A 23,899-nucleotide genomic window follows, 5' to 3' on the forward strand; every position below is an offset into this window, starting at 1 on the left:
CGGTACATTCCACTTGGCAATACATTTAGAAATTAGAAGCCCCAATATTGCCCATCTTAATACTGATGAAAGCATTCTTGGCACTTATCATGTGACCTTAAGCAATTTGCTTGAACTTTTTGATTCTAAACTTCTAAGTTTATAAACATAGAAAGTACCTCCCACCACATAAGATGGCGTCCACAAAGAACTCAGCGTAGTTCTTGGTCACCGCTCACCACTTGGCTGATGCTAAAGGTGACAGAGATGCAGGTAAGGAGAATGCTGGGTATTTGGAGGCAGAAGAGATTCCTGAAGACACAGCACAGAGGCTTTATGGGGGCAATGACACCTGAGCAGTGTGTTGCAGTGAATTTAGAATTTGGATTTGTAGAGACACCCATGGGATAGGAGGGGCACTGGAGGGGGACCTCCTAAATTAGGATCATTCCTTTGTACCCCAGAGTTGACCATTTTGTTTGGCCCATTGTAGGCATTCAGTAACTGCTTGTTAAGGGTCTCAATGCTTACTCCCACTCTGAGTATCTCTTGACTAAGTAGTCCTAACTCCAGTGTAGGTCAGATTAACCTAGAGGCAGTTAGAACTTGGCTTCAGCATTCTCTAGGGTTACCCACATCTATAAGGGCACATCTATTCTTTCAGGAGACTGTTTTAAAGGCAGGGTTCTGAAATCAAGCAAATCCCCTGTCTTCTCTCACAGCTGTCATTTGGGTCCTGAGACCCAGCTGTTGGTAACCTTGGTACTTATAAGGCCCAAGGCTCAGATCTGAGCCTTTGCTAATAGGAGCCAACGAGAAGGGTATAGATTGTAGAAGTGATAGATAACCTTTCTGTCTATCATTTTCTGTTTCAGCAGAGCAGAGTAAGGACACAGCAATGAGGGCAAAAGAAAGCTGGGTGAATAACGTCAACAAAGATGCGGTCCTTCCCCCAGAGCTGGCTGTTGCAGAAGAGCCGGAAGATGACACAGCTCCAGTAGGCCCAAGGTAAGCCGGAACTTGCGGGTTTACTGCTGTGCTCTGTAGGCAGATGTGGGCTTGGGGTACAGATGAAGGACTGGAGTCACAGGTGTGGAGACGGGTAGTGTTTGGGGGACTTCTGAGCTCCCGTGAGAATGGAGCCTGAACCAGACGCTTCCCTAGCTTTCAGAATTTCCAGATCTCCACTGTGGTATCAGGGTATTACGTGGTTGTTTCTTCCAGCGCCAGGAGTGGTGGTTTTTCATTCGTGTGTAGGATTTCCCTAGAGTGGGCTGAAGAGGTCTGTGCAGGCTACCGTTCCTCTAAGGGGACAGAGGAATGGCAATCATACCGTTATGTCTAGTGTGATGGGAGAAGCTCAAGGACGGGAGCCAGGCAGGACAGATGGGAACAATAAAGACCGGTCAGAGCTGGTTCTCATGTATGCAGGACAGTGGGCACATCGTAGATAGCAAATGCCTCTTTAAAACGCAAGGTGTCCTCTGTATTTTTGTTTTTGACTTTTTGATGGTTTTTATCGGCCGTTTGTCCATCCTTTCCAAGAAGCAGCCACCTGGGAGGCTGTGTTGTTCCACTTGTGAGGCTGAATCAGTTGTTTCGTGTCCTTAAAGGTTTTCTCGTTAGCGCGGCTCTCTTGAGGGGACAGTTACTGCCTTTTGGTGAGGAGAGCTGTTGCATTTCACCGCGAGTGCCTCAGTGCAGACAACTCACTTCAGAACCTCCTACTGGCGCAGAGTCAGTGTCTTCGACAGTGGGGCATACTGAGTCAAGGCCACGCGGGAACAGAGATACTTCCATCGTTTAAGGGGAAGGAAGGGTGTGTGTATAATACAGCTACCAACAGGCATTTCAGAGTCAGTTATGGGTAAAGTTATGCCAATGGGTATTGGCGTACTGACTCTAATGAGGTGTGTCTGCTAATCGCCTACTTCCCGTGAGCAGAGGGTGTTGGTCTCCCCAGGACTATTTGTAACGTTCTGTTTCCTCTACGCTGGTCTGCCATGTTGGCTCGAGGTTGAGGCACCTTGTTAATCACTTCTGGTTGGTATCATGACCATAGAGTAATGCCCACTTAATTTCTTCAGCCTCTACTTCCACTGCTATATAATGAGATTGATAATTGGCTAACGGAGTTAGTAGGAAGCCAAATAGCTAGTAAACATAGAATTCTTAACATAGCTCATAGCACGTACTAGGTACTAGTAAGTAGAGATGTGAGCTCTTGAATGTAGCATTTCGAGAAACTCAGGACACTCTGTCATTTCTCTCGGTGTCCTCCCGCCCCTATCGCCATTGCCTGCTCTGCCCCTGATGGGTAAAGTCCTCATTTTCCTTAAAAAAAAAAAAAAAAAAAAAAAAAGATGAGGCCTAAAATATTAGAAACCCTAGTAGGAAAGTCATAGTATTAAGCAGACATGACCAAGAAGCTGGGAGCAAATCTTAGAATCTGGGCATGATTGGGGCTAAAGAGCATGGGGCATTAACCAGCAAGGGGAATAAACATCACTGTAGAAGAGGCAAGAAGACACACTGGGAACTCAGAGGCAAACAGCTCGGTCCACAGTTTGAGCAAGCCCAGACTTCCCATCTTCCCTCCAGGCTCTCATTACATCTCAAAGGACTTAATGGTGCCCAACTGGGCTTCCTCATGCCCCCTAGGCTGGTGGGCATTCCTCAGGCTTCCTTCTTCCCAGGCAAATATAACATCTGGGATTTGAATATGCACTGTCATCTGTGTGGCTCTTTTTGATCTTATCTGTTAAACTGGACTGGGATTGCCTTACTAGGATGTTGTGAGATTAACTGAAATTCAGTGTGGGAACCGGCTAGCATTTCTCAGGAAGAACAGAAATCGGCAACTTCCGGGTAGCATTACAATTACACTATTATGTTACACGGACTGTGTGATTGGGAAGGCAAGCACACAGCTGTTCGTCGTATCAAGCATGCTTTGCTCAGTGAAGGCCGGTTCTGGGAGGCGAGGCACGGGTGGTAATCAGTCAGCTGTACAAGGAGTTACTTTTGACTTCCTCCTTTTTGTGTCAGAGGCCGCCATTTCTCTTGGTATCGATCTCGGGCAACGCTTCTCACTTATGCTTTCTTAACCTTTGTGAACTGGGTGTGCTAAGTGTGTTTTGGGGCCCGTCCTTCTAGACAAAGTCGTTTGCTATCGAGTGACTCAACACCTGTCAATATTTTCTTAGCCAGGAATGAAAACTGGGAGGATGGAAGGCTGGATAGCGCAGTTTCTTAGGCAGGCATGGTGGCAAGGTCTTTAATTTTGTTATAGCCATGAGACCGTGGAGGGCTCACCTATAAATTAAAATGCTATGGGTGACCGGCAAGCAGTCAGATGTGGGCAGCCACCTCCGTTCTTTCTGAACTCACCGTTGTTTACAGCTGTAGCGCTGGGAGAAGCAGGAAGGTTTATAAACAGAAAACACTGGTCCCTGAGGGCAGCGGACAGAAATCTGGTAGCCAGCAGCTGTAGTCCTGATCACTAGCTTAGCTGCATGGTCTCTGCTGAACTTCATAAACTAACACAGAGGACCTGCTTCATTTTGCTTTTACACTTTGATTTCTAAACGTCTCAGGCTGATGCTTTCTGTCAAATGCAGAAATGAATACAGAAGGGAAAAATGGCACATATAGATCATTGTCTACTGAGCATTTTGACAAAGGGTCCTTCACACATTTTGACAATGGTCCTTCACACAGGCTCTCAGTCCCTGTACTTACATCACCATGGATCAGTGATAAACACTTTATGGATTGCCACTGGTCCATGAACCCCACACTGATGACGTATCGTGTACCCTCCTAAAGTCATCATTGAGCATGTGCACAAAAGGCCATAGAACATGGCTTAGTCAATGTGGGGCATACAGAATGCAGACCAGGGATGCTCTTCCCTCTGTGTCAGACAACTACCCACAATGAAGTGCAGCACATTCTGTCTGACATGGGAAACCATCCTTTGTTATCTGAGAAGCAAGTATGGGACCCTGGGTACCATGGAGAGTCTAAGAGGCATCTACTGACCAGGACCTTTGATGTCTCCGCTATGGCACTTCTTTGGCTTAAATAAACCTAAAAAGGACAGACCTTTAATCTGCCTCTGCGTGTCTGTTCCTGTAATAGCACTGTTTGAGACTTACCCTCTGATAGCCTCTATTGTTTTATCTCTGGAACGGCAGAGAGGGTGACAGAAACATCTAAAATATCAATACTCATCCGGGTGCATTGTCAGCTTCCAGTCCTTTCTCCATTTTGTCCTTTCTCCTCTTCCTTGTCACACACCCCTCAGATGCCTGGGAGTGTCATCTTTTCTCATGGAAGGCTATAACATGAATTTGATAATAAAGAATACTTAACTGTCCCCCAAGGACTCAGCCTATGTGTTTCGAAGTTTCCATTCTTTTGTTTTCTTAACCATCACCTTCCTGAAATGTGGCCCAAAATGTATCTGTGCCATCCTGACAGGTAGGCCAGGTGGTTCCCAGCTGCGATGTAGCACAAAGAAGGTCTAGCCAGGCAGGGATCAGACATTTGTTCCCTGTGTACTGTGTCCTATGTAAGCTTAAGTAGGAAACTTATTAGGACTGATGGCTTCTAAAAGTTATGAGTTACTTTGTGATAAGCATCCTCTTAAAGCTCGTAGTCTTCAGCCAAACTAGTCAGGAGGGCCATTGGGGGTCCTGGTTACCTCAGTGCCTTGGTAAGAAAGGGGCCTAAAAATTAAATGTTATCAATAGAAGTCAGTGACTTCATTAGAGCCAAGGAAATACTTCGACAAATCTAAACCACAGAGAAAGAGTAAGGAAAAATAACAGTGGGAAGGTGAACAAACAGATGAGTAAAATGGATAGTTGATAAGATCATGAATTTTTTTTAATATTTATTTTTTATCACGTATACAATATTCTGCCTACACGTATGCTCGCATGCCAGAAGAGGGCACCAGACCTCATTACAGATGGTTGTGAGCCACCATGTGGTTGCTGGGAATTGAACTCAGAACCTTTGGAAGAGCAGGCAATGCTCTTAACCGCTGAGCCATCTCTCCAGTCCCAAGATCATGAATTGTTAACTAAAGAATAAATGATGAGGGAAGAGATGAATAAAAAAACAAATCAGGAAATAAGTTAATGAACAAATGAAGTGGTTTGGACTCCAGAGAGTAAGTAATAAAAAGAAAAAGAAAGAAATGGAAAGAAAAAAGTCCTAATGGAACCAGCAGCCTCCAGATCCCAACGCTTTGTTTCAAGAATGTCTTTCTTAAGAAGTGGAATGGAGAGAGGGTCAAACATGAGACCACTCTGGGTCAGCTAGACAGACACTGTGGTCCTTGTAAGGATGCAGAGATGTCCAATAAGACAGAATGGATGTGTTGTTTGGATGTGTGGGTTCTCAAGCACTGGTGATCAGAGAAAGGCGGAGGAGGCTTGGAATGCATTCCGCAGTCGACAGAACCCTGGGATTGGAGCACTGAGGATGGAAATCAGGAAGGCGTGGCGTCAGGAGGGAGGCTGGCTGCTGTCAGGATGTGTACTGCCCGCTCGCTAAAATCTCTCTGGGGCACCTTTCCAGAAACTAAACTCTTCACCGTGCTATTTCATTCCCTGACCCTGCCGTATTTTCTCCTGAAGTGGTCGGGAAATGAGGAGGTTAACTTCCCAGCATCCCGTTTACCGTTGGATCGGGGGGAGGGGGGGGGGGGGGGATTAGATGCTCTTTTGCGTATCAGCATGGGGAACCAAAATGGTTCTTCAGTACCTGCGTTTCACTTATACTTGCTCTACCACCAGCCTCCCTCTTGCCCTCTGTGGAGCAAGAACCAATAAATCCCGACTTCGTCTTGGCCTCTGAAATAGCATTGCTTTTTATACCAATGACCTCTTTCCTGGAAGGCTATCGTTATACCTATCTAGCGTGCTCTACCAGAAGAATCAGCTATTTTCTAGGACCCCCAGTAACAAGGTCGGTGGAAGCTGCAAGCTTGCCCTGGAGGAAGATGGTGGGTTGTTGAGCCAGTAAGCAGGACAACCCATTTGAGAATACTCCCCCGAAGAATTGATAGGAAATCCGGTAATGGGAATTAACTTCATTTTTAAGCTGTCTGGCCCACAAGATTATTTCTATTGAGCTCTCAAGAGAATATTTAATCTTATCAGATCTTTAGATTTGCTCCAGTCAAGGCAATAAAAATGCTCTAGGCCTCCTGCTTGGATAGGGACACTTGTGCTCAGCGGGTCTGTAGTGTGGACTGCTGTAGTGTCTCAAGAAGTGTGTGTGCTCACAAAAATACTGCTGACTTGAAGGGCTTGAAGTATATTTTTAAATTCACTCCATGTTTTTTTTCCTCTGGGTCATCTCTTCCTGTTTATTTGTTGAAGCGCCATGGAAGACCCCGACATGCTGAGCGTAGAGCCAGATTATTGGGGAGAGACACAGCAGTAGCCTCCAAGGAACTTAACAGCTCCAAATGAGATCAAAATAATTAAAAAAAAATAAAAATAATTACTTGCAGAATTTCTTTCTGGTTCTAGAACAGTATTGACATCTAGTGTTTTAGTTATCTTATTCTGCTAATTTTGTCCTAAGTGTGACATCTGATATTACAGGTCCTTTTTGGAGAATGTGGGAAAGAAGTTACAGAGCTCAGGCTCTTCCCAGCTTAAAAATCTTATCGTGCAGCTCGGTTTGGTGGTGCACACCTTTAAACCTAGCACTTGGGAGGCAGAGGCAGGTGGATTGTGAGTGCAAGGCTAGCCTGGTCTACACAGAGAGTTCCAGGACTGCCAGGTATATACAGTGAGACACTGTCTCAAACACACACACACACACACACACACACACACACAGAGAGAGAGAGAGACAGAGAGAGAGAGAGAGAGAGGCTTGTCATATAAAATATATTGAGTATCTTTTATTTTCATGACGCACTCTGGGAGGAGTAGGATTCTAAGGACGAAATATACACAGTCTCTGGTCATAAAGGACTATATCCCTAGGAAAGATACTGCTTCTTTGTAAAGATCTGTTGTCGTGATAGCAAGCAATACCAGGCAGGGAGCAAATTCTCAATCCAAAGGGCTAATAAAAAGTGTCGTGATGGGAGGGGCAATTTGGATTGGACTTGAATATGATAGGACTGATCTCAGCAGACCATGAGGTGGGGGTTGAGTGGAAACAGCCAAGAGTCACGTGCGTAGGCCAGCTGCTTTGTTGGACTTGAGAACCCTGCAGACTTCTGTAAGGGAGAGACAGGTTTCATCTATAGTGGGGACAATCACGATGCACAATTTGGCCCCCTGGAGCCTGGAGGCGTAGGAGCTGAATTTCCAGGTGTGGAGGGCTTATAGTATCGAGGTTCTGCTTATCCTTTGGGTAGGGAATAGATGGCAGGAAAGCATGGCTGTCCCTTGAGGAGCCCTAACCTCTGTAATTGACTCAGATCCTCAGATTATCCAACTGCTTTACTTACTAAGGGAGCTCACTATTCTGAGCTAGGCATCTGCTCTGTATGGTTCATCATAGTACCTACTGGCTCTTTGTAGAATGAAGCGGGGCTTTACACAAAATAATTACACAGAAACTGTATTCTTTTAAAACACTGCCTGGCCCATAGTTTCAGCCTCTTATTGGTTAATTCTCACATCTTCCTTTAACCCATATTTAGTAATCTGTGTAGCACCACGAGGTGTGGCTTACCAGGAGAGATCTTAACCTGCGTCCATCTCGGAGAGGAGAAGCATGGAGACTCCCTATGGCGACTGCCTGAAGCGTCTCCCCACTCCTATTACCCAGCATTCTGTTCTGTCTACTCCGCCTACCTAATTTTCTGTTCTCTTAAAGGGCCAAGGCAGTTTTCTTTATTAATTAACCAATGAAAGTAACATAGACAGATAACTCTCCTCCATCAGCTCTTTTTCTAAGTAATTTCAAAACATTTTTCAGATTATAATATAATTACATTACTTTCCCCTTTCCTCCCTCACAATGCTCTAATGTAACCCCCTTTGCTCCCTTTCAAATGTGTGACCTCTTTTTCAACTGTTACATATGTGCCCGTGTTCCTAAACACATAACACATCTGTTCATACTGTTTAATGTTACTTGTATGTGTAAGTTTTCAAGGCTAACCATTTAGTATCGGATAACTAATTGGTGTACTCTTCCCTGGGGAAGGCTAACCCTCTTGTTCTCAGTATTCCTTGGCTGCCTGTAGTACTTTGTGTAGGGAAGACATTGTAGGGATGGGCTTTCCCTTGTCAATGCTATCATGTCTATTGGTGCTGTTCTTGTTCAGCTCGTGTTTAGGCAGCAATGCTGGTGAGACTTCATGGGTATCATATCTGACGTTTCTAGGAGGCAGAAGCTCATAGCAAGCTCCCTCTCAGTCTCTTACAGTCTGTATGCCCCTTCTTCTACAATGATCCCTGATCACTGATGTGGGAGTTGTGTTGTAGATATTGCATTTTGATATGTTATGGCTTCCTGTAATGGTCACTGTTGCAAAGAACTTTGCTTGATGATGGATGAATGCATTTTTCTTTGGGTATAAGAGCAAATACTAGGAACACAGTTAGGGATTGTGCTAGTTTAATGCAGCAGCAGTTGTAGGTTCTTCTCCAAGATTCAGAACTTCACTAACACTGGATAGTTGGCTCCCTTTTCCCTACTGGCCTCTAAAAATGGCGCTGGAAAGAAATGGCTTCCTGGTTCTGAGCTGCTGGCCTTCCATTGTATGGACACCAGGTTCACTTGGTGGCCATGCTTGTTTTTGATACTTTGCTGCGGCACAACTTGATTTGACTTTGTGTTCATCTAGTGCAGGGATAGATTTCCTGTAAGGTCCTTCTGTCCAAATTATGGTTCCATTATAATGTCTTCCCTTGTTTTCTATTTTATACAACCCTCCCTTGCCTTTTTTTTTTTTTTTTTTTTTTTTTTTTTGCCTTCATGAGCTCAATCTGGAAATGACACCTCATCTGCCCTACTTTACCTTTGGATCAATAGAGAAGGTGGTGGAAGGAAGAGAATGGCTTCCTTAAGAGCTTAATGGTTTTTCTGTGGAAAAAAAAGAATTAGCAGTTCAAGGATAGAAATAAAAAGGGGAAACCGCAAAGTATCTAGCCCTGGGGTTTAGTGGCAGTAATCTTGGGTGAGGTTCCATGGCTCCAGGGTGAAATATCTCCTTGCCTGGGCTTTCTGTTCCTCCGCCATGTGGTGAGAAGCCATCTCCTTCAGAGGATTTTTCCAAGCTCTTGACTCTGATGTCATTTAGAGCTGGTGGAGATTAACAAAGGAACTGTGGTTCCAGCCAACAGTGACTTCATCTTTTATGTCTAAAGCGAGGCTCCTGGAGCGGGCCTTCTCGGCAAGCTGATTTTCCTCCTCTCCCAGGATTCTGCAACCTACTTTTCTTCTTACTCATAGCCAAGGGAATGACCTGTTCAACTCACCATTTGACTTTCGCCCTGGGACTGCCCTGCCTCTGGATAGTGCATCAGGCTTTAGAGAAGCCTCTGCTCTTTAAACCAGCCGTAGGCATCTCCCAACCACCACTTCTCAATGCCCTTTGGTATTTGTCTCTGTGTCTGAGTAAGACTGCATCTATTAACGTGTTGGATTGGAAGGTCATAGGGAATTGCCACAACACATCAGCCTTTGTGTCCAGCTATCTGATCTGGTCATACTGTCTCTCAGCCAGGTGGCTTTGCTCTACTGAGCCTTTGCTTCTGTTATGTCCCGTATGCATTAGGGGAAACTCTGCTATGGAATCAGGATTTTGTGACTTTATTTCATGCATAAAATCCATTGCTCATTTTCTCATCCATATCTGACCTTAGATTTAGGTTTGAAATGGGTTCGTTTCTGCAAGTTTAAATGGTGAACCTCTTGTGTGCCTGTAGCCTGGAGATCTTCAAGGGTCCTAACAGATGGTCCTTTCTGTCCTTTCTTATGATGTGATTACATCCTTCGCTCCATCATTGCCTTTGTGTTTGTACCTTATCATGGCTGGACTCCAGTTTCTTCTCCCTTCCTGACGGTTGGATCTTATAAACTCCCTTCCTTCTCCTGCCTTAAAAGCCCTTGACTGTGAAGCCATGATCTATGCTTCCTACAGGGGGAGGTTTTACTCTCTGAACGATTGTTTCTTTTGCAGTTCCAATGTGGTGGATCCAACTTCTGTTGTGAGTGATATGTCCCAGCAAAATACATGGAATCCAGCTGTGTCTCTGCCCAAGGTAGATTGAGCCTAGATGTTTAAAACCCTCCTGATTGGCAGGAATGCCATTTTCCTCATCATAGCAAAGCAAAACAAACACAAGGAATTTTGTGATTCATTTTGTGTACCATATGTGCTTAATTTGGGTATTTAATGTAAGAAGTCACTCCTGTGGTGGATAAAGTTGATAATTATGTCTGTGTTGCCAAAGACCCAGATTTCTTTTTGTCCCTGAGAGTTAAGTGTCTAGGGACTGGAAAGGTGGCCTCAGCGTTTAAAAGGTTTACTGCTCTTGCAGAGGTGTTGAGGAGCTCCAATGCCTCTGGTCTCTGTGGCCACCTGCATACTCATGTATCCCAAGTACAGATACATAATCAAACCTTAACATTGTTTTCAAAATAGCCAGGTGGTGACCCATCATTTAATCCCAGGCCTCGGGATGGAGAAGAGCAGAGACAGTAGGCATCTCTGTGAGTGCCAGGCCAGCATAGTCTAGAGAGTTAGTTCTAGGCCTGTCAGGGCTAGGCAGGGAGACCCTGTCTCAGACAGTAAAAAGTAGAAAGCCTGTATGGTGCTGTCGTTCTTAGGCTACTAAACACGGCTTGTTAGTTCTACCATAGTCCTTACTTTTCGGCATAGCGTCTTGCTGATTGGAGGTCCGTGTACGAAACTGCCAATTTGCAAAACAACAACAGTAATCATTCAGACTCAGTCTTGAATTAATATTAAAAATCAGTGGCAGGAAAAGTGTGAACCCTAAGACAGACTGTAGGAAGGCCCTGCTTCAAAACAACAACAAACACAGTCTGCATGAACTTATACCTTTGCTGTCATTAGGATCGGACATAACAGCTGCCAAGCACTTCATGATGACGGAGGTCATTTCATACAGCCGTAATCTAGTATAGCAAGTAGTGTGGTAGGAAGAGCCCTGGTGGGAATCTGACCTGATTAAGAAATCTTGCCCTTAGCCAAGTCTTTGCTCTTATCAATGAAATGTGCTTCTGATCTAATTTCAAAGGACTTTGGCAATGTGCATACTTTATATAATTGTATCTATGCTTTTGTATGACGTATACCGATTTTATGCTAACCAAATTAAACAGTTTCCCTAGCCCCAAACATGCCAGATAATAGATTGGGCTGTTTAAAGCTATCAAATATGTGAGATCTTAGGCATTTGCTAATGCAGGGTTGCTGTTATGACATTTAAACCAAGTTTAATAAACATTATTTTTCTCCAGCAAAGGAAGAATCCATTTAACAACTCCGAGCTGCCAGAAGATCACTCACCGCCACAAACCAAAAATGAGCAGTCAAAAACTGGAAAAGCTGGTTTATTTCAGATTTCAAAAGAGGGTAAATATTATTTTTCTGGACTAGCTATTTTTATCTTTGTTATCCATGGACTGGGGGAAATACTCAGAGTTCCTTTCACTAAAATAACTCCCCAGAGAATGTGAGAAGTCCTGACGGTTTTCTTCTGCTGCTGTGTCCTTGGTCTAGATCTTAGGAACTGAATGTCTGTGCATTCCAGCCCCGGGGCTGTCAATTATTTCGTGACCTCTATGCTCTGAGTTCCCTCACCAGTGACGTGGGAAAATTTCGAACCAAAGGCATGTAGTCTTTCACATAACAGTATTTCTTGCAAGTCTGCCATGTGCTGATACAGTTGTCTATTTGAAATTCAAAGAGGCTGAAAAGAGATTTAAAGTTACCCCCAGGAAGAAATGATAAGGCTTGCTGCTCAGAAGTATTTCATCGAGTGTGTCATTTGGTGGATTTAAGTTTGTCACTTATGGAATTTTACAGGCCAAGAAGAGGGAATGCCAGATAATTTTGTCCCTTCAAAAGCAACTCTAAGAAGATGTCACTCATTAAAAATTAGTCTAGGATGAGAAACAGTTGAACAGTGATCCAGGGCCTTCAATTAGCCCATCTTAATATGTTCCCCTTGGGTACACTTTATAATACACAAAATGCAGGAAAAAAATCACTGGGACCTATTAGCTGTTTACTTTTTAAGCTTTTTTGAGAAGATGTTAGTTTTAGATATTGGGATTTTAATTTTAAACATTGAATTACTTTTTACGGTTTTAATATATGATTTTGAAAGGCTGTGTTTGTGTTTTGTCTTCAGTCTCCTTTGAGAATTTTTCTGAAGACTGTTTTTAGATTGTTTCATGCATGCTTAGTGCCCTCAGAATTCAGAAGAAGGTATCAGATTTCCTGGGAGCTGGAGTTACAGATGGTCGTGAGCCACCATGTGGGTTGTGGGGTTTGAACCCAGATCCTCTGCAAGAGCAACAAGGGTTCTGAACTGCTGAGTCATCTTTCTAGACCCTGAAAACTCTATTTTAAAAGCTTTTATAATCATTGTAAAATATCTCAAAGCAGATAAAACACAGCAATATTTTCAGTAATTTCTTAACATACAAAATAGTGGATCTTCATGTGACATTTTCCACATATATATCACTGTCTCTCGCTTGTATTCTTCCTCACTACCATCTCCCACCCCTCCCTCTCCTTATTAGTCCTACAGATGTAAATAAACCCCCTTCAGGTTTCATGTCACACACACACACACACACACACACACACCTAGATTCCACATAGGAAAAATGTGACGTTTTTGCCTTTCTTCTTATTTCTCTGTTTTTTAACCTCTGTCTGTTTTCTCTTTCAACCTCTCCCTATGTGCTTTCAGATGGTGCCCCTTCTGTGTTCATATCCTCTGTGCGTGCATGTATATGTGTGTGTGTGTGTGTGTGTGCGTGCATGCCATGACACACCCATGAAGGTCAGAGGGCAACACTGTGGACTTGGCTCTCTCTGTCTACTTTTTTTTATGGGTTTTGTAGGATAGAATTCAGTTTGACAATGAGTGGGAAATGCCTTTACCCTCTGAACCATCTCACCAACTTTTGTGTATCAATTTTAAAAGACTGCTTCTTTTCCACAACAATACGGAACAGCAGTATATACAATGTCTATACATACCCTCTGTCATGATTAGCATCTGCCACCAGAGTGGTGTGTTTTTTATGACTATAGAAGTATGTTTACTTTTCTATTGCTGTGAAGAATCACCATGACCCAGGCGACTTATCAAAGAAACCATTTAATTTGGGGGCTTGCTTACAGTTTCAGATGGTGAGACCATGACCATCATGGTGGGAACACGGCAGCAGACGTGGTGTTGGAATAGTACCTGAGAATTTATATCTTATTGGAAAATAGAGAGCAGGGAGAGAGAAAGCTAACTGAGCATGGGGGTGCCTTTGAAACCTCAAAGCCTACTCTCAGTGACGACACACCTCCTCCAACATGGCCACACCTCCTAATCCTTCCCAAACAGTTCCATCAAGTAGGAACCAGACATTCAAACAACCGCACAGATGAACTACTTTGGGACATCTCTGCTCCCCACAGCCCATAGTTCACATCAAGGGTTTGCTCTTGGTGTTTTATATTCCACAGCTTTGGACAGACGTGCAATGCTGCGTTTTCTCCATTGTAGTATCACTGAATAACGTCACTACTGTAAACATCATCTGTGTACCAACGCACGCGCCTGTGCGTGCTTCCCCCATGAGGTCTGCATTTATGCAGCTTCTCTCTTGTTATCTTTACTTGCTTGCTGAATACAGACTAAACTTAGAGCTGCTTTAAAGTGTAGTTCCTCTTCACCTAATATAGCTCTTAATGTTTTAATTTTCAGATGAATTGTCAAAATCAAAAGAAAAGTCTTATACCCCAGATATTTCAAGTCAAAAGGTAGAGAAACCAATGCAACCCGTGTCTCTGGCACCTGAAAATGGGTCTCAAATCAAAGCTCCAATCCCCAAGGCCAGAAGATTGCTCTACAAATCGAAGGACCTCAAGACAGATGATAACCAGTCTTTTCCTAGACAAAGGAGGGACTCCCTGAACGCAAAGGGGGCGCCAAAGGGGATCCTAAAGCGCAACTCCAGCTCCAGCAGCACGGACTCAGAAACTCTCCGCCTAAATTACAGCTTTGATCCAAAGAGCAGAAGCCTATCCCCTGGCCTAACCATCCACGAGAGGATTTCAGAGAAGGAGCCGTCTTTAGACGATGACTCGCCCACAAACTCGCTGGAGCCATTCAAGCACGTGAGATTCTCTGCCGTGAAGGACGAACTTCCTCAGGGTTCTAGACCTGTTCTTGGCCAGGAAGTAGGAGAGTTTACTGTTTTAGAATCTGACAGTTTGCAAAATGGAACAGAAGGTGCTGAGGGCCTAGACAAGTTTCAAGATCACCAAAATCCCTCCCACGGCAAACCTTTGTCTCTTTATCAGTCAGCGCCAAGCCCAAGAATGTCAGAAAGGGAAAGCCACCAGCCAATGTCTTTTGGGTCTGTTCCAAGTGATGGGCTTCCTTGTCACTCAGACTTTGAACCCACAAGACCACAGCCTGTTGAGAATTCACCCATCATCAGTGATTATCAAGATAAATCACCATCTCTAACAAGACTGGAATCAGAGTTGTCCAAAAGCCCTGCCGGTAAGGGTTGTCGTTGCGGGTTACAAAAACTGTCCCTATGGCTTGAGATACCCAGACCAGTTATCCCTGTAGAAAACCAAGGTATTCTTTAAGCATCCCAGCTAGAATTTAAAAAGCTGCTGTGGGACATGAATTTGGTGACATTGCCAAAAGAACCAGAATAGCACAGTGCCTAGCTTATATTTAATATGAGTTCCCTTACAATTGATCCGCTGATGATGATGATGATGATGGTGATGATGATGATGATGGTGATGATGATGATGATGGTGATGAAAGCAGCCAGATGTGATGGCTCAGGCCTTTAGTCACACTACTCAGGAGATCAAGGCAGGAGAATCTCTGTGAGTTGAGGTCAGCCTGGTCTACATAGAGAGTTCCAGAACATCCAGAGCTGTATAAGAGAGAGAGCCTGTGTCGAAAAGACAAAAAAAAACCGATCACTTTTACAAATGGCAATGTTTTGAGTTAAATAAAAGTTATATAGGTGGTAAGAACTAAACAAATTCTAATATGTTTGTATAGAGTAAATATATCATTATTCATCTGCCATAAGGCTGAGAAATCAGACTCTGAGTACTTTTGAGGGAATATCCCTCCAACTACTTTCTCAGGTCCCTTCTAAGTGATTACTGCTTTCTTGGACCTTGAAAAACAAATTGGAAATATAATGTTGTGCACTTTCTCCCATGAAATAAGCCTTCATCCAATCCTAAGATAATGTTTTAATGCCTTAAGATTTTAAACTAGCAATAATCAAGTTTCTAATTTAGTTACCTCTCTTTCCATATTAGGTTAATTCTGAAGTACTTTAGCTTAGCCCTACAGTTCACTACTCTTTAGGAGACAAGGCTCCTTGCTCTTTGTACGGTTTAAAAACTAACAAGTGCTTCTTCAAGCGATGAGAGAATTCAAATGAAAAGAAATTACTAATGATGGACCAAACATTAGCAAATAATCAGGTGGCTTTTACTTAAACCAGTGGTTCTCAACCTTCCTAATGATGCAACATTTTAATATAGTTTCTCATGTTGTGGTGACCTCCTAACCGTAAAGTTGCTACTTCATAATTGTGATTTTGCTTCTGATTTTAATGTAAATATCTGATGTGCAGGATATCCGCTGTGCAACTCCCATGAGGGTCATGACCTTCAGGTTGAGAACCACTGACTTAAATGTTTATCTTAAGGATGAAAAATGTGGGGGATAATATTTCCCTTTGTTACAATTTATACGGAGAAAGTAATAAGGCTTTCCTTGTTTTCAAACTACATCTGCCTCCTTATGGAATGTCTTTGTAATTTTGTATTTAAGTATCTGTCCTGCCGGATTTTAAAATCATGATTGATTATTTACATTTTTGGAAGAAAATACTGTCAGCAAACTCTTTTGATTGGCTCCTAGCTCTCTTAGACACAGAGAGTGCTTATATACAAGTGTATGCCATTCACTAAAAGCTCTTTTTGCTGTTTGATGACTGAAATAACATCTACAAGAAGGTACTGGACCCTCTAGACATGTGACTCGTAGGGGCTTGGTTTTAGCTGTGAGCTTGGATGCAACCAACACTCGTTGTATTTTTACAATGAAAAACAACACAAAGGAATGAAAGACGGAAATATTACTTGACGTTTTAAAAGAACTATTCTTAATTCTTGATGTAACAGCTTCATATGTAAAATACTTAAGAATCACACACAGAACTTTAAAAGTTCTCATCTGTGATATCGCTGCTCAACATCCACTTTTGTTTACTTGTCATGTTATAACCTGTCAAAATTTTTCGGCATGAATATAATTCATAAATTGTATTTATAATACTCTGGCTTTTTAAAAGATTTACTTTTATTTTATGTATATGAGTGTTCTGCCTGTTTCTGTGTCTGTGCACCAGGCTGTGCAGGCCATATGATGGTATCAAACCCCTTAACTGGAGTCACAGATGGCTTTGAGCCACTGTGTGGGTGCCGTGAACTGAACCTAGGTTCTCTGGAAGAACAGCCAGTGCTCTTAGCCACTGAGCCATCTCTAACCCTACCCCCAAGACTTTTGGTTTTTTTGTTGTTGTTGTTTTACCAAGAGTTTATCACAAACATTTTCCTCATTATTAAATAGTCTGTAAAATAGACACATAAATTTTACGACTTTCACAATTATTGACCAATATTTAATGAGACAATGTATACTTAAGTAAGGAAGCTAATATCTACTGTGTATCAGTATTATACAAATCTCTTATATTTTCACATTTAGTCAGAGTTGATTAAAATTAAATATTGAATTTTATAAACTAGTATGGTTTTATTGGGTCTGAAAATGTGGCTGGCTTCATAAAAATTCAGCGCTTCTTGTATTAGGCACACCCCCCTCCATGTCCTGTGCAGCTTAGCATTAAAACAAAAAGGATCAGAGCCTTCCCCACTATCTTAAGTCAGTGCCTGATGAGTTCTTATAAAATGCCTGTGTTCCTGTGAATGAACATCCTATGTACGTCGTGATTCAGGCTCGAAAAAAAAATGCAAACACCCTTCTTTAGACCCCAAGCCGTGGGTTACCTAACAACAAGGCCAGTTTAATTGACTTGGTTTACAGAAGTAACTCCTGACTTACAAACAGTAGAAAAAAATGGGAAATGGTGGAGGAGGATCTTCTGATTAGAGTTCTGAACCTCCAGCATGCAGACCAATCACCAGGACAGATATTTGTCAAGACTCTTGGGCCCTGGCTTCTGAGATCCTGATTGAGCAGATGAAGAGTCAGGCCCAGGAATGCAGATATTCCCCTTTTCTTATCCAAGTGCTCTGGAAAGAATTCGTTGTTTAGTCTCACTTGAAAGTTGTTTGCCCAACTCCTGAAATGGCTTCAGTTTGTGCCCCTCAAAGCCTCCTCTAGAGTTAACGGCAACCTCCCACTGGAGGAAGAAAGCCATAAAGCCAATATGACAGAACTTTCTCAATTTTCAGTTCTATGCAAATATTTGAAAGTTGGAGAAGATTAATACTTAAAATGTAACGTGGAGCAGAATGTAAAACTCACATGGTTTTAAAACCATAAACCATGCACTCCAAAGTCATTGCCCGAGTACTTCTCCACACGACTTTGAGGGTCTATATCTGCTTTCCTGTCCTGTTTCAAGATACTTTTGACAGTCAGTTAGAATATCTTATACCAAACTCCCTGAAAGATGCTGGCATGAGCTGCTAATATTGTAGAAAGAGCAAACCAAAGTGCCCATCGGAGATGATAGCATAAAGGATTGAATAGGGGTCCTGTAAGCAATATCTTATTCAGAAGAGCACTTCTGTGTTGCAGATGAACTGACTCCTTGCGTTGTGCCTGAGCCCTCTCAGACATCAGAGCACAGCTTTAGAGACCATCAGCAAGGTAAGCCCCTTCTCCTGGCTCTTGGTGTCCAGACATCCTCGCGCTTGGGTCCGTGTGCTACTGAGATAAGGAAGACAACTGATGATTCCATATCTAAAGTTCTAGACTGGTTTAATCGAAGTTCTCACACAGAGGACAATATGTCATCCCTCCAGCATCTCCAGGGACTAGATCCCAGACAGCAAACAGACTCAGAACCACAGATTACTGTTCCCTTGATGACGGACAATATCTTTGTAAAAGGTGACTCAAAGTTCCTGCCGTCCACTAAAATTAAATGGAAGCCTGTGGGATCAGATTGGACATTCCAAGAAGAGGGACGTGTGCCGGTTTCTGAAGCTTGCCAAGATGCTGATGCACTTCTCAAATCTAACTCTGCAAATAGGTCCCAACAGGGCACCCCAAAAGAGGGTTCAGATACACTGCAACTGTTTGAAAGACACAGAATCCCAAGTCAAAGGACTGTCAGTATGGATTGTAGCCAAGGTTCAGAGAGTACCGGAGAAGGATGTGGGACAGTTACTCCAAACAGTAGGTACCTCCTCAGTGCTCTGAAAAGATCTGAAGCAGAGCCCCAAGTTCCGTGGAACCCTAACCATACTGGCAGCTTAGGTAAAGAAGAACCCAAATTTCATGTGCCCCAGAAAAGCAAAGGGAACACAAATGTGAATTCTGGCACTTCTGCGATTGTTCTAGACTATAACTGGAAAGATGATCTGGAGGGCCAGAGCAAAACCAGGAACACTTCCGTCCTAAAACCATCCCTAAAGCCAGAGAACGGTGAGCTGCCACTCGCTGCTGCCGACAGTGGACCTTCTTGGAGGAAGCCTGAAGGCCATGAAGAAGCAGGTGAGGGTCTCCAAAACCAAGTGCTGAGAGAGACATACAAGAGCGTGAGTGATAGAATATCCTTCTGGGAAGGAGAAAAGGCTGGAGCTAAGATGAAGGCCAAAGAACCCACATCTTCTTGCAGCCAGGAGCCTTCTTCTGCCAAAGGACACAAGCCTGCCAAGTCACGGGTCGTGTTCATGAGCAGTTCAACTCCAGGCCAGAGTGAGTGTAGTCAAGTCCCTGCTAAACCAGTGGTCCTTGATGAGGATGACCAAACACTCCACCTCTCCAGTTTTTATTCCTCAAATAAACCGAAAACAACCAGACCCCCAATATCAGGTGCATCCAAAACTTCAGCTGACCAGTCAGATAAAGTGTCTCCCCTTCACACTACTGGTGATGAAATATGCCATTCTTTGGAGAAAGACAGATTTGCGACTGATCAATCAAATGCCAGCTTCAAAGTTCTGTCCCTAAAAGAAAGAATGGATGAACCCGATATGGATCAAGCCTATCATCATTCTCAGTTTGAGAATTTGAGAAAGTTTTGGGGCCTGGGAGCCAATCTAAGCAATACAGATAATGATGAGAATCACAGTGTAGCACACACACAGAATCTCGTGCCACTCAACAGCCAAAGATCCAAGGAGTTTGACAGCATGAAATCATCAAGAGAAAACACCCACGTAGAAGAAGGGAGACATTTAAGACAGGGACATATTATAGCAGCTGAAGAGATGGAGACATTAAATTCAAAGGGCATATTCCAAGCACCGCCAGATGAAACCACATTTCCACGAAAACCACCCAGAAAGTTCACCTATCATTTGGCAGGAAATGAGCCTTCAAAGGAAAATGTGAGAAAAAACATGGGATGTCTTGTTGCTCCAGTAATTGAAGAGACAAGGGATTGCTCTGATCAAGAAATTCAAGAATCCATAGTGAAAACAAGCATTTTGCCTCCTGTCTCTAAAGACACATTCAGTGACAGGCTACAGAAGTTGCTGGCAGAAGGTGCGGTTTCAGCAACCCAGACTTCTGGCAGGAGCATTCAAGAACGGCAAGCCCTCCAAGTAGGTGTTTCTGAAAAGAGGACAGGGTCTTATAAAGCAGGTTTTACCGAGGAGAAGGAAGATGTCTCGGGGCCCAAGAAGACCCTTAATGAGCACGTGGATGAAGTGGCAGAACGTCCACAGGTTCCACAGAGCTCCAGTGTGGATGAACTCCTGAAGGAAGCAGCTAGAACTTCATCCACTCCCTTGAAATCCCCATTGGAACTTGTAACTGCTAGGCCCAACTCCCCAGCTGAAGATGACAGGTTGGAAAGGTGGATAAAACAGAAACGCAGTCCTTCAGCAGATCAGAGAGAAATAAAAGCTCCCTCTCCACAGGGTGTTGAGACTTTGGGAGATACAGCTCTCACCCAGAAGGCTGAACGTTGGAACACAGAAGGCAAGCCTCAGCCGGCTGCAGAAAGGTCTTTTCCCCCGGCTCAGTCTTCCCATTTTTTTGAGGGCGTTTCCAGTTCTTCAGCGGATGTGTCTTTAACTCGGAATACTTGTCTTGCATCCCAGGATGGCACATTGCCTTCTCGGGGGGAAATTTCAGAGGCTATAGAGAAAGTTGTTCTTCCCTCTAGACCAACAGAGATGAACATAAATGCTGTCTTACAGAGGCTCCTTAGAGAAGCTGAAGAAGTGAAAAACACACTTCCTGAGAGAGGGCAAACAGCAGACAGACCCTCAAGTCCTCAGAGAGTGAGTCCCCCGTGGGCTGCTATGGATGCTGCTGTTCCAGATACGGACTTCCGTTCCTTTTACACAGCTCCTGATACAGTTTATGAAGGTGGATCTTTCTTATCTGCCGGAATGTCACCGTCAGAGCATCTCCTTAGGTCACCTGTCTCTGCTGTCACTCAGCAAGTCCAGGAGCCTCTGCAGGAAGTGGCAGAGACAGTGAGGGAAACCCTTATTCGGCCCAAGTCGGAGTGCCTTGAATTTAGGGCTGGCTTGGAAAAACTACTGAAGGAAACACTAGAAAGTTCCCTGTCGAAAGGTGAGAAGGATCCAGAAACTGTTTCCCCATCAGCTGTAATGGGCAGTTGTGAGATGTCCCAGCAACTTGCTTCTGAATTCCAGCCTAAAGAAATTCAAGAAACTGTAGAGAAGGCTGAGGCTCCAGCAGTAACTCAGAGTGCCTTTGATGATGGTTTTGAGAAACTTCTTAAAGAGATGTCTGAAGGACCTTGTCAGCTCCGGCTGTCAACTAAAGAAGACAGTAAGAAGCAGCCTTCACAGGCAGAGCAAGACAGGTTCTTGGGGAAAATCCCCCATCTTTATCAGAATACCTCAGGAACCTCTAAGATGGAGGTTAAGTGCAAAGGTTTGGAATCTCAACTCAACCGGGGTGAGAAATTATTAGGAGGAGATGAAGCTGTGACTGGTCTATCAATAGATGTTCGGGGTTACCCACATGGGTTTGGAGTCCCTGAACGCTCCCAACTTTATGGAGACTATGAAACAGAGACCATTGAAACGGTCCAATCTGTAGGGGACAGGGGCAGAGAAAGAGCTGTTACAGAAGGCACAGGGGCTCCCCAGGAACCTGACTTTGAAGAAGCTCCTAAGGAAGTTAGTATGTTCAGAAATAAGCAACCCATTGCTCTCCTGGAAACAACAGGAAAACTTACAGAAATGAGTAAAGCTGAATCGATCCTAGCAATACCACATAAGAGACAAGAGAAAGAGCAGAGACTAGAAGCAAGCTCTGAATCTGAGTTCTCAGATGGGAACACCAGCTCTAATGGGGAGAGCTGGAGAAATACCAGTGAGTGTTTTGGAATTTTTACTCCATAATGAGTCTGCTTTATGGGATCTGTGTATAAAGGATGAGTTTTTAAAGACTGAGGTCCATTTGGTATTCCACCATAATGATATTCTTTGTTGTTGTTGTTGTTTGGTTGAGTTCTCCTAAACTTTTTTTAATTAGAAAAAGTTTTTTCTCCTCTACTCTTTATTTGGGTAATTTGTATAAACACAGCTTTCTTAAAAGGCTGTGTTTCAGAACCATCTCATCAAATCTATAAAATTTTTAGATCCCAACAGTATTTTTTAAATAACTTTTTAGGAGATTAGAAGAGCCTTGAAGACACATACACCATTTGTTTTCTTGGGAATAATTAGGATTTCTCAACTGACACTCCTCCTGGAAGTCTTTGTAGGAGTCACAGGAGGAAAGCTCCACAAATGGACCCAAACTCACCGTGTAGGACAGGTGCTTTAGCAAGGGTGCAGCTAATACCCAGGGCCAAATGCAAGGCTGCAACTTCCCTTCCCTCAGATGCTTTGTGCTGAGGGCCTCCCACCCCATATTTCCTCCCTCTCTCTTCCCATGTGTCTGCAGAATCATCTTCCCCTTCTCAAATATGTTTTCAGTCAGATGAGCTAATTCCACCTGATTCCACCTGAGGCGTTGCCTGGCCCTGCTGCCTTAGCTAAGTTGTCAAGGCTCTTACTCAACGGCTACATTCATCTCAGTGCACTGAGGGTTCTGCTTTCAATCAAGCCCCAAAACACCAAGCTTGCCTTGGTTTGATGTTGATCAACTCTTGGGCATTTTGGCAGAAAAACCCAGAGCAAACTGGAATGAGACATTACCTGATGAGGCAGGGGAGGATGCTCTCTGACTGGAGCATTTTAACCAAAGCTGCTTAACCATATTTGATCATCTTCTTTCTGGTTTGAGAGTGCCGGTGGAAGTAAACGGGCTTTATCAAGTGGATGGCTTGTGAGGTCTGAGTTCTTTGACAAGGAGCTATGGCATCTTTTCTGGACCACCGACCTAAGGATCCGTATGGGATCCCAATCAAATGTTACTGACTAAAAAATAAACAAGAAAAGTGAAATGTTTTCTAAAACCAAGCATGCATGAGAACAAAACCATCCCACCAACTCCACTGAGGTGTTCTCTTACTAATCTGCCCTTTGAGTTGGGTGGGTAAACTGGCCTGTAGGGGGTTTGTGAATTTGCACTCCTTATAGAAACTCTTGTGTAATGTGTGTAACCATTCTTGTGGTACACTAGCATCTTACTGACTGAACAGCGATAACCCATCTAAATAAGAAACAGTAGCGATGACAGGCAGAAAACAAGAGGATATTTTTAAAATTATGAGTCCCTCATGGTTTTTATAGCCTTTAAAACCAACAGGCAGGAAGCAGTGGAATGCATTGGGGAAGAAACTTTCTTCAAGGTTCCCTAGTTTTGATGAACAGCTTAATATGCTGGACTTGTGGCTAAGTTCTTAACCACGAACTACTTTAATATGTTCCTGGTGGTGGCAAGGACGCTTGTCTATGGTCAAATACTTTTGGAAATGCTGGGTTATTACGTACAAGAGGCATCCTGAATTTATTTTGTCTTAGAACCCATTTGCTGAAGGATGCATATTAAGTACATTGGGCAGATCAGGAATGCATTTCAGAAAATTAGTGCCTAGAGAAGTGGCTCATTGGTTGATTGATTGATGGATGGAATTGTTTGCTGACTCAGCTCATATTTTTGACGTCTATATGAGTGTAAATCTTCTGGTCATGGATGCTAATACTCAGGACTTATCCACGATGGAGTTTTCAGTGTTTGAGTGAAATCATTAAGGACAGTTTAGAAAATGTGTAAACTTAGATGTATGTAAGGACTGTTCTTATTACATGATGACCTCTTTTTTCTCTTAGTTATAAATGTATACCTAAATATAATATATAACGTGTTTTAAATATAATAATTAAAATGTCTTTATACATAATGAAAATATAATGTTTATAGATCTAGAGGCATTAGTAAATAACGAAACCCTCTCTACCCTTTAAAATGCTTTCATTAATTAAAGAGTTGATTGCTTTTCTTTTTTTTACCATTTAGTTGGTAATTTTTCTGAATCT

At 43.2% G+C, this 23,899-nt stretch overlaps 1 protein-coding gene across 9 annotated transcripts in view; it reads left to right on the forward strand.

Moving 5' to 3' along the window:
- Sytl2 (synaptotagmin like 2) overlaps nucleotides 1-23,899 on the forward strand; it is a 57,885-nt gene that overhangs the window by 10,314 nt on the left and 23,672 nt on the right. For 3 of the 9 annotated variants that reach the window (XM_038313557.1, XM_038313559.1, XM_042056013.1), the window contains exons 3-7: nucleotides 855-987; nucleotides 10,154-10,235; nucleotides 11,461-11,575; nucleotides 13,941-14,744; nucleotides 18,057-21,785. In XM_038313557.1, the coding sequence (XP_038169485.1) occupies nucleotides 855-987; nucleotides 10,154-10,235; nucleotides 11,461-11,575; nucleotides 13,941-14,744; nucleotides 18,057-21,785 (4,863 nt within the window). Of the gene's footprint in view, nucleotides 1-854; nucleotides 988-10,153; nucleotides 10,236-11,460; nucleotides 11,576-13,940; nucleotides 14,745-18,056; nucleotides 21,792-23,899 lie in introns of all 9 variants that reach the window. The other 6 variants (XM_038313561.1, XM_038313563.1, XM_038313562.1 and 3 more) reach the window with 3 other exon arrangements.

Source organism: Arvicola amphibius, chromosome 12, assembly GCF_903992535.2.
Source record: "Arvicola amphibius chromosome 12, mArvAmp1.2, whole genome shotgun sequence".
Classification (NCBI taxonomy): Eukaryota; Metazoa; Chordata; class Mammalia; order Rodentia; family Cricetidae; genus Arvicola; species Arvicola amphibius.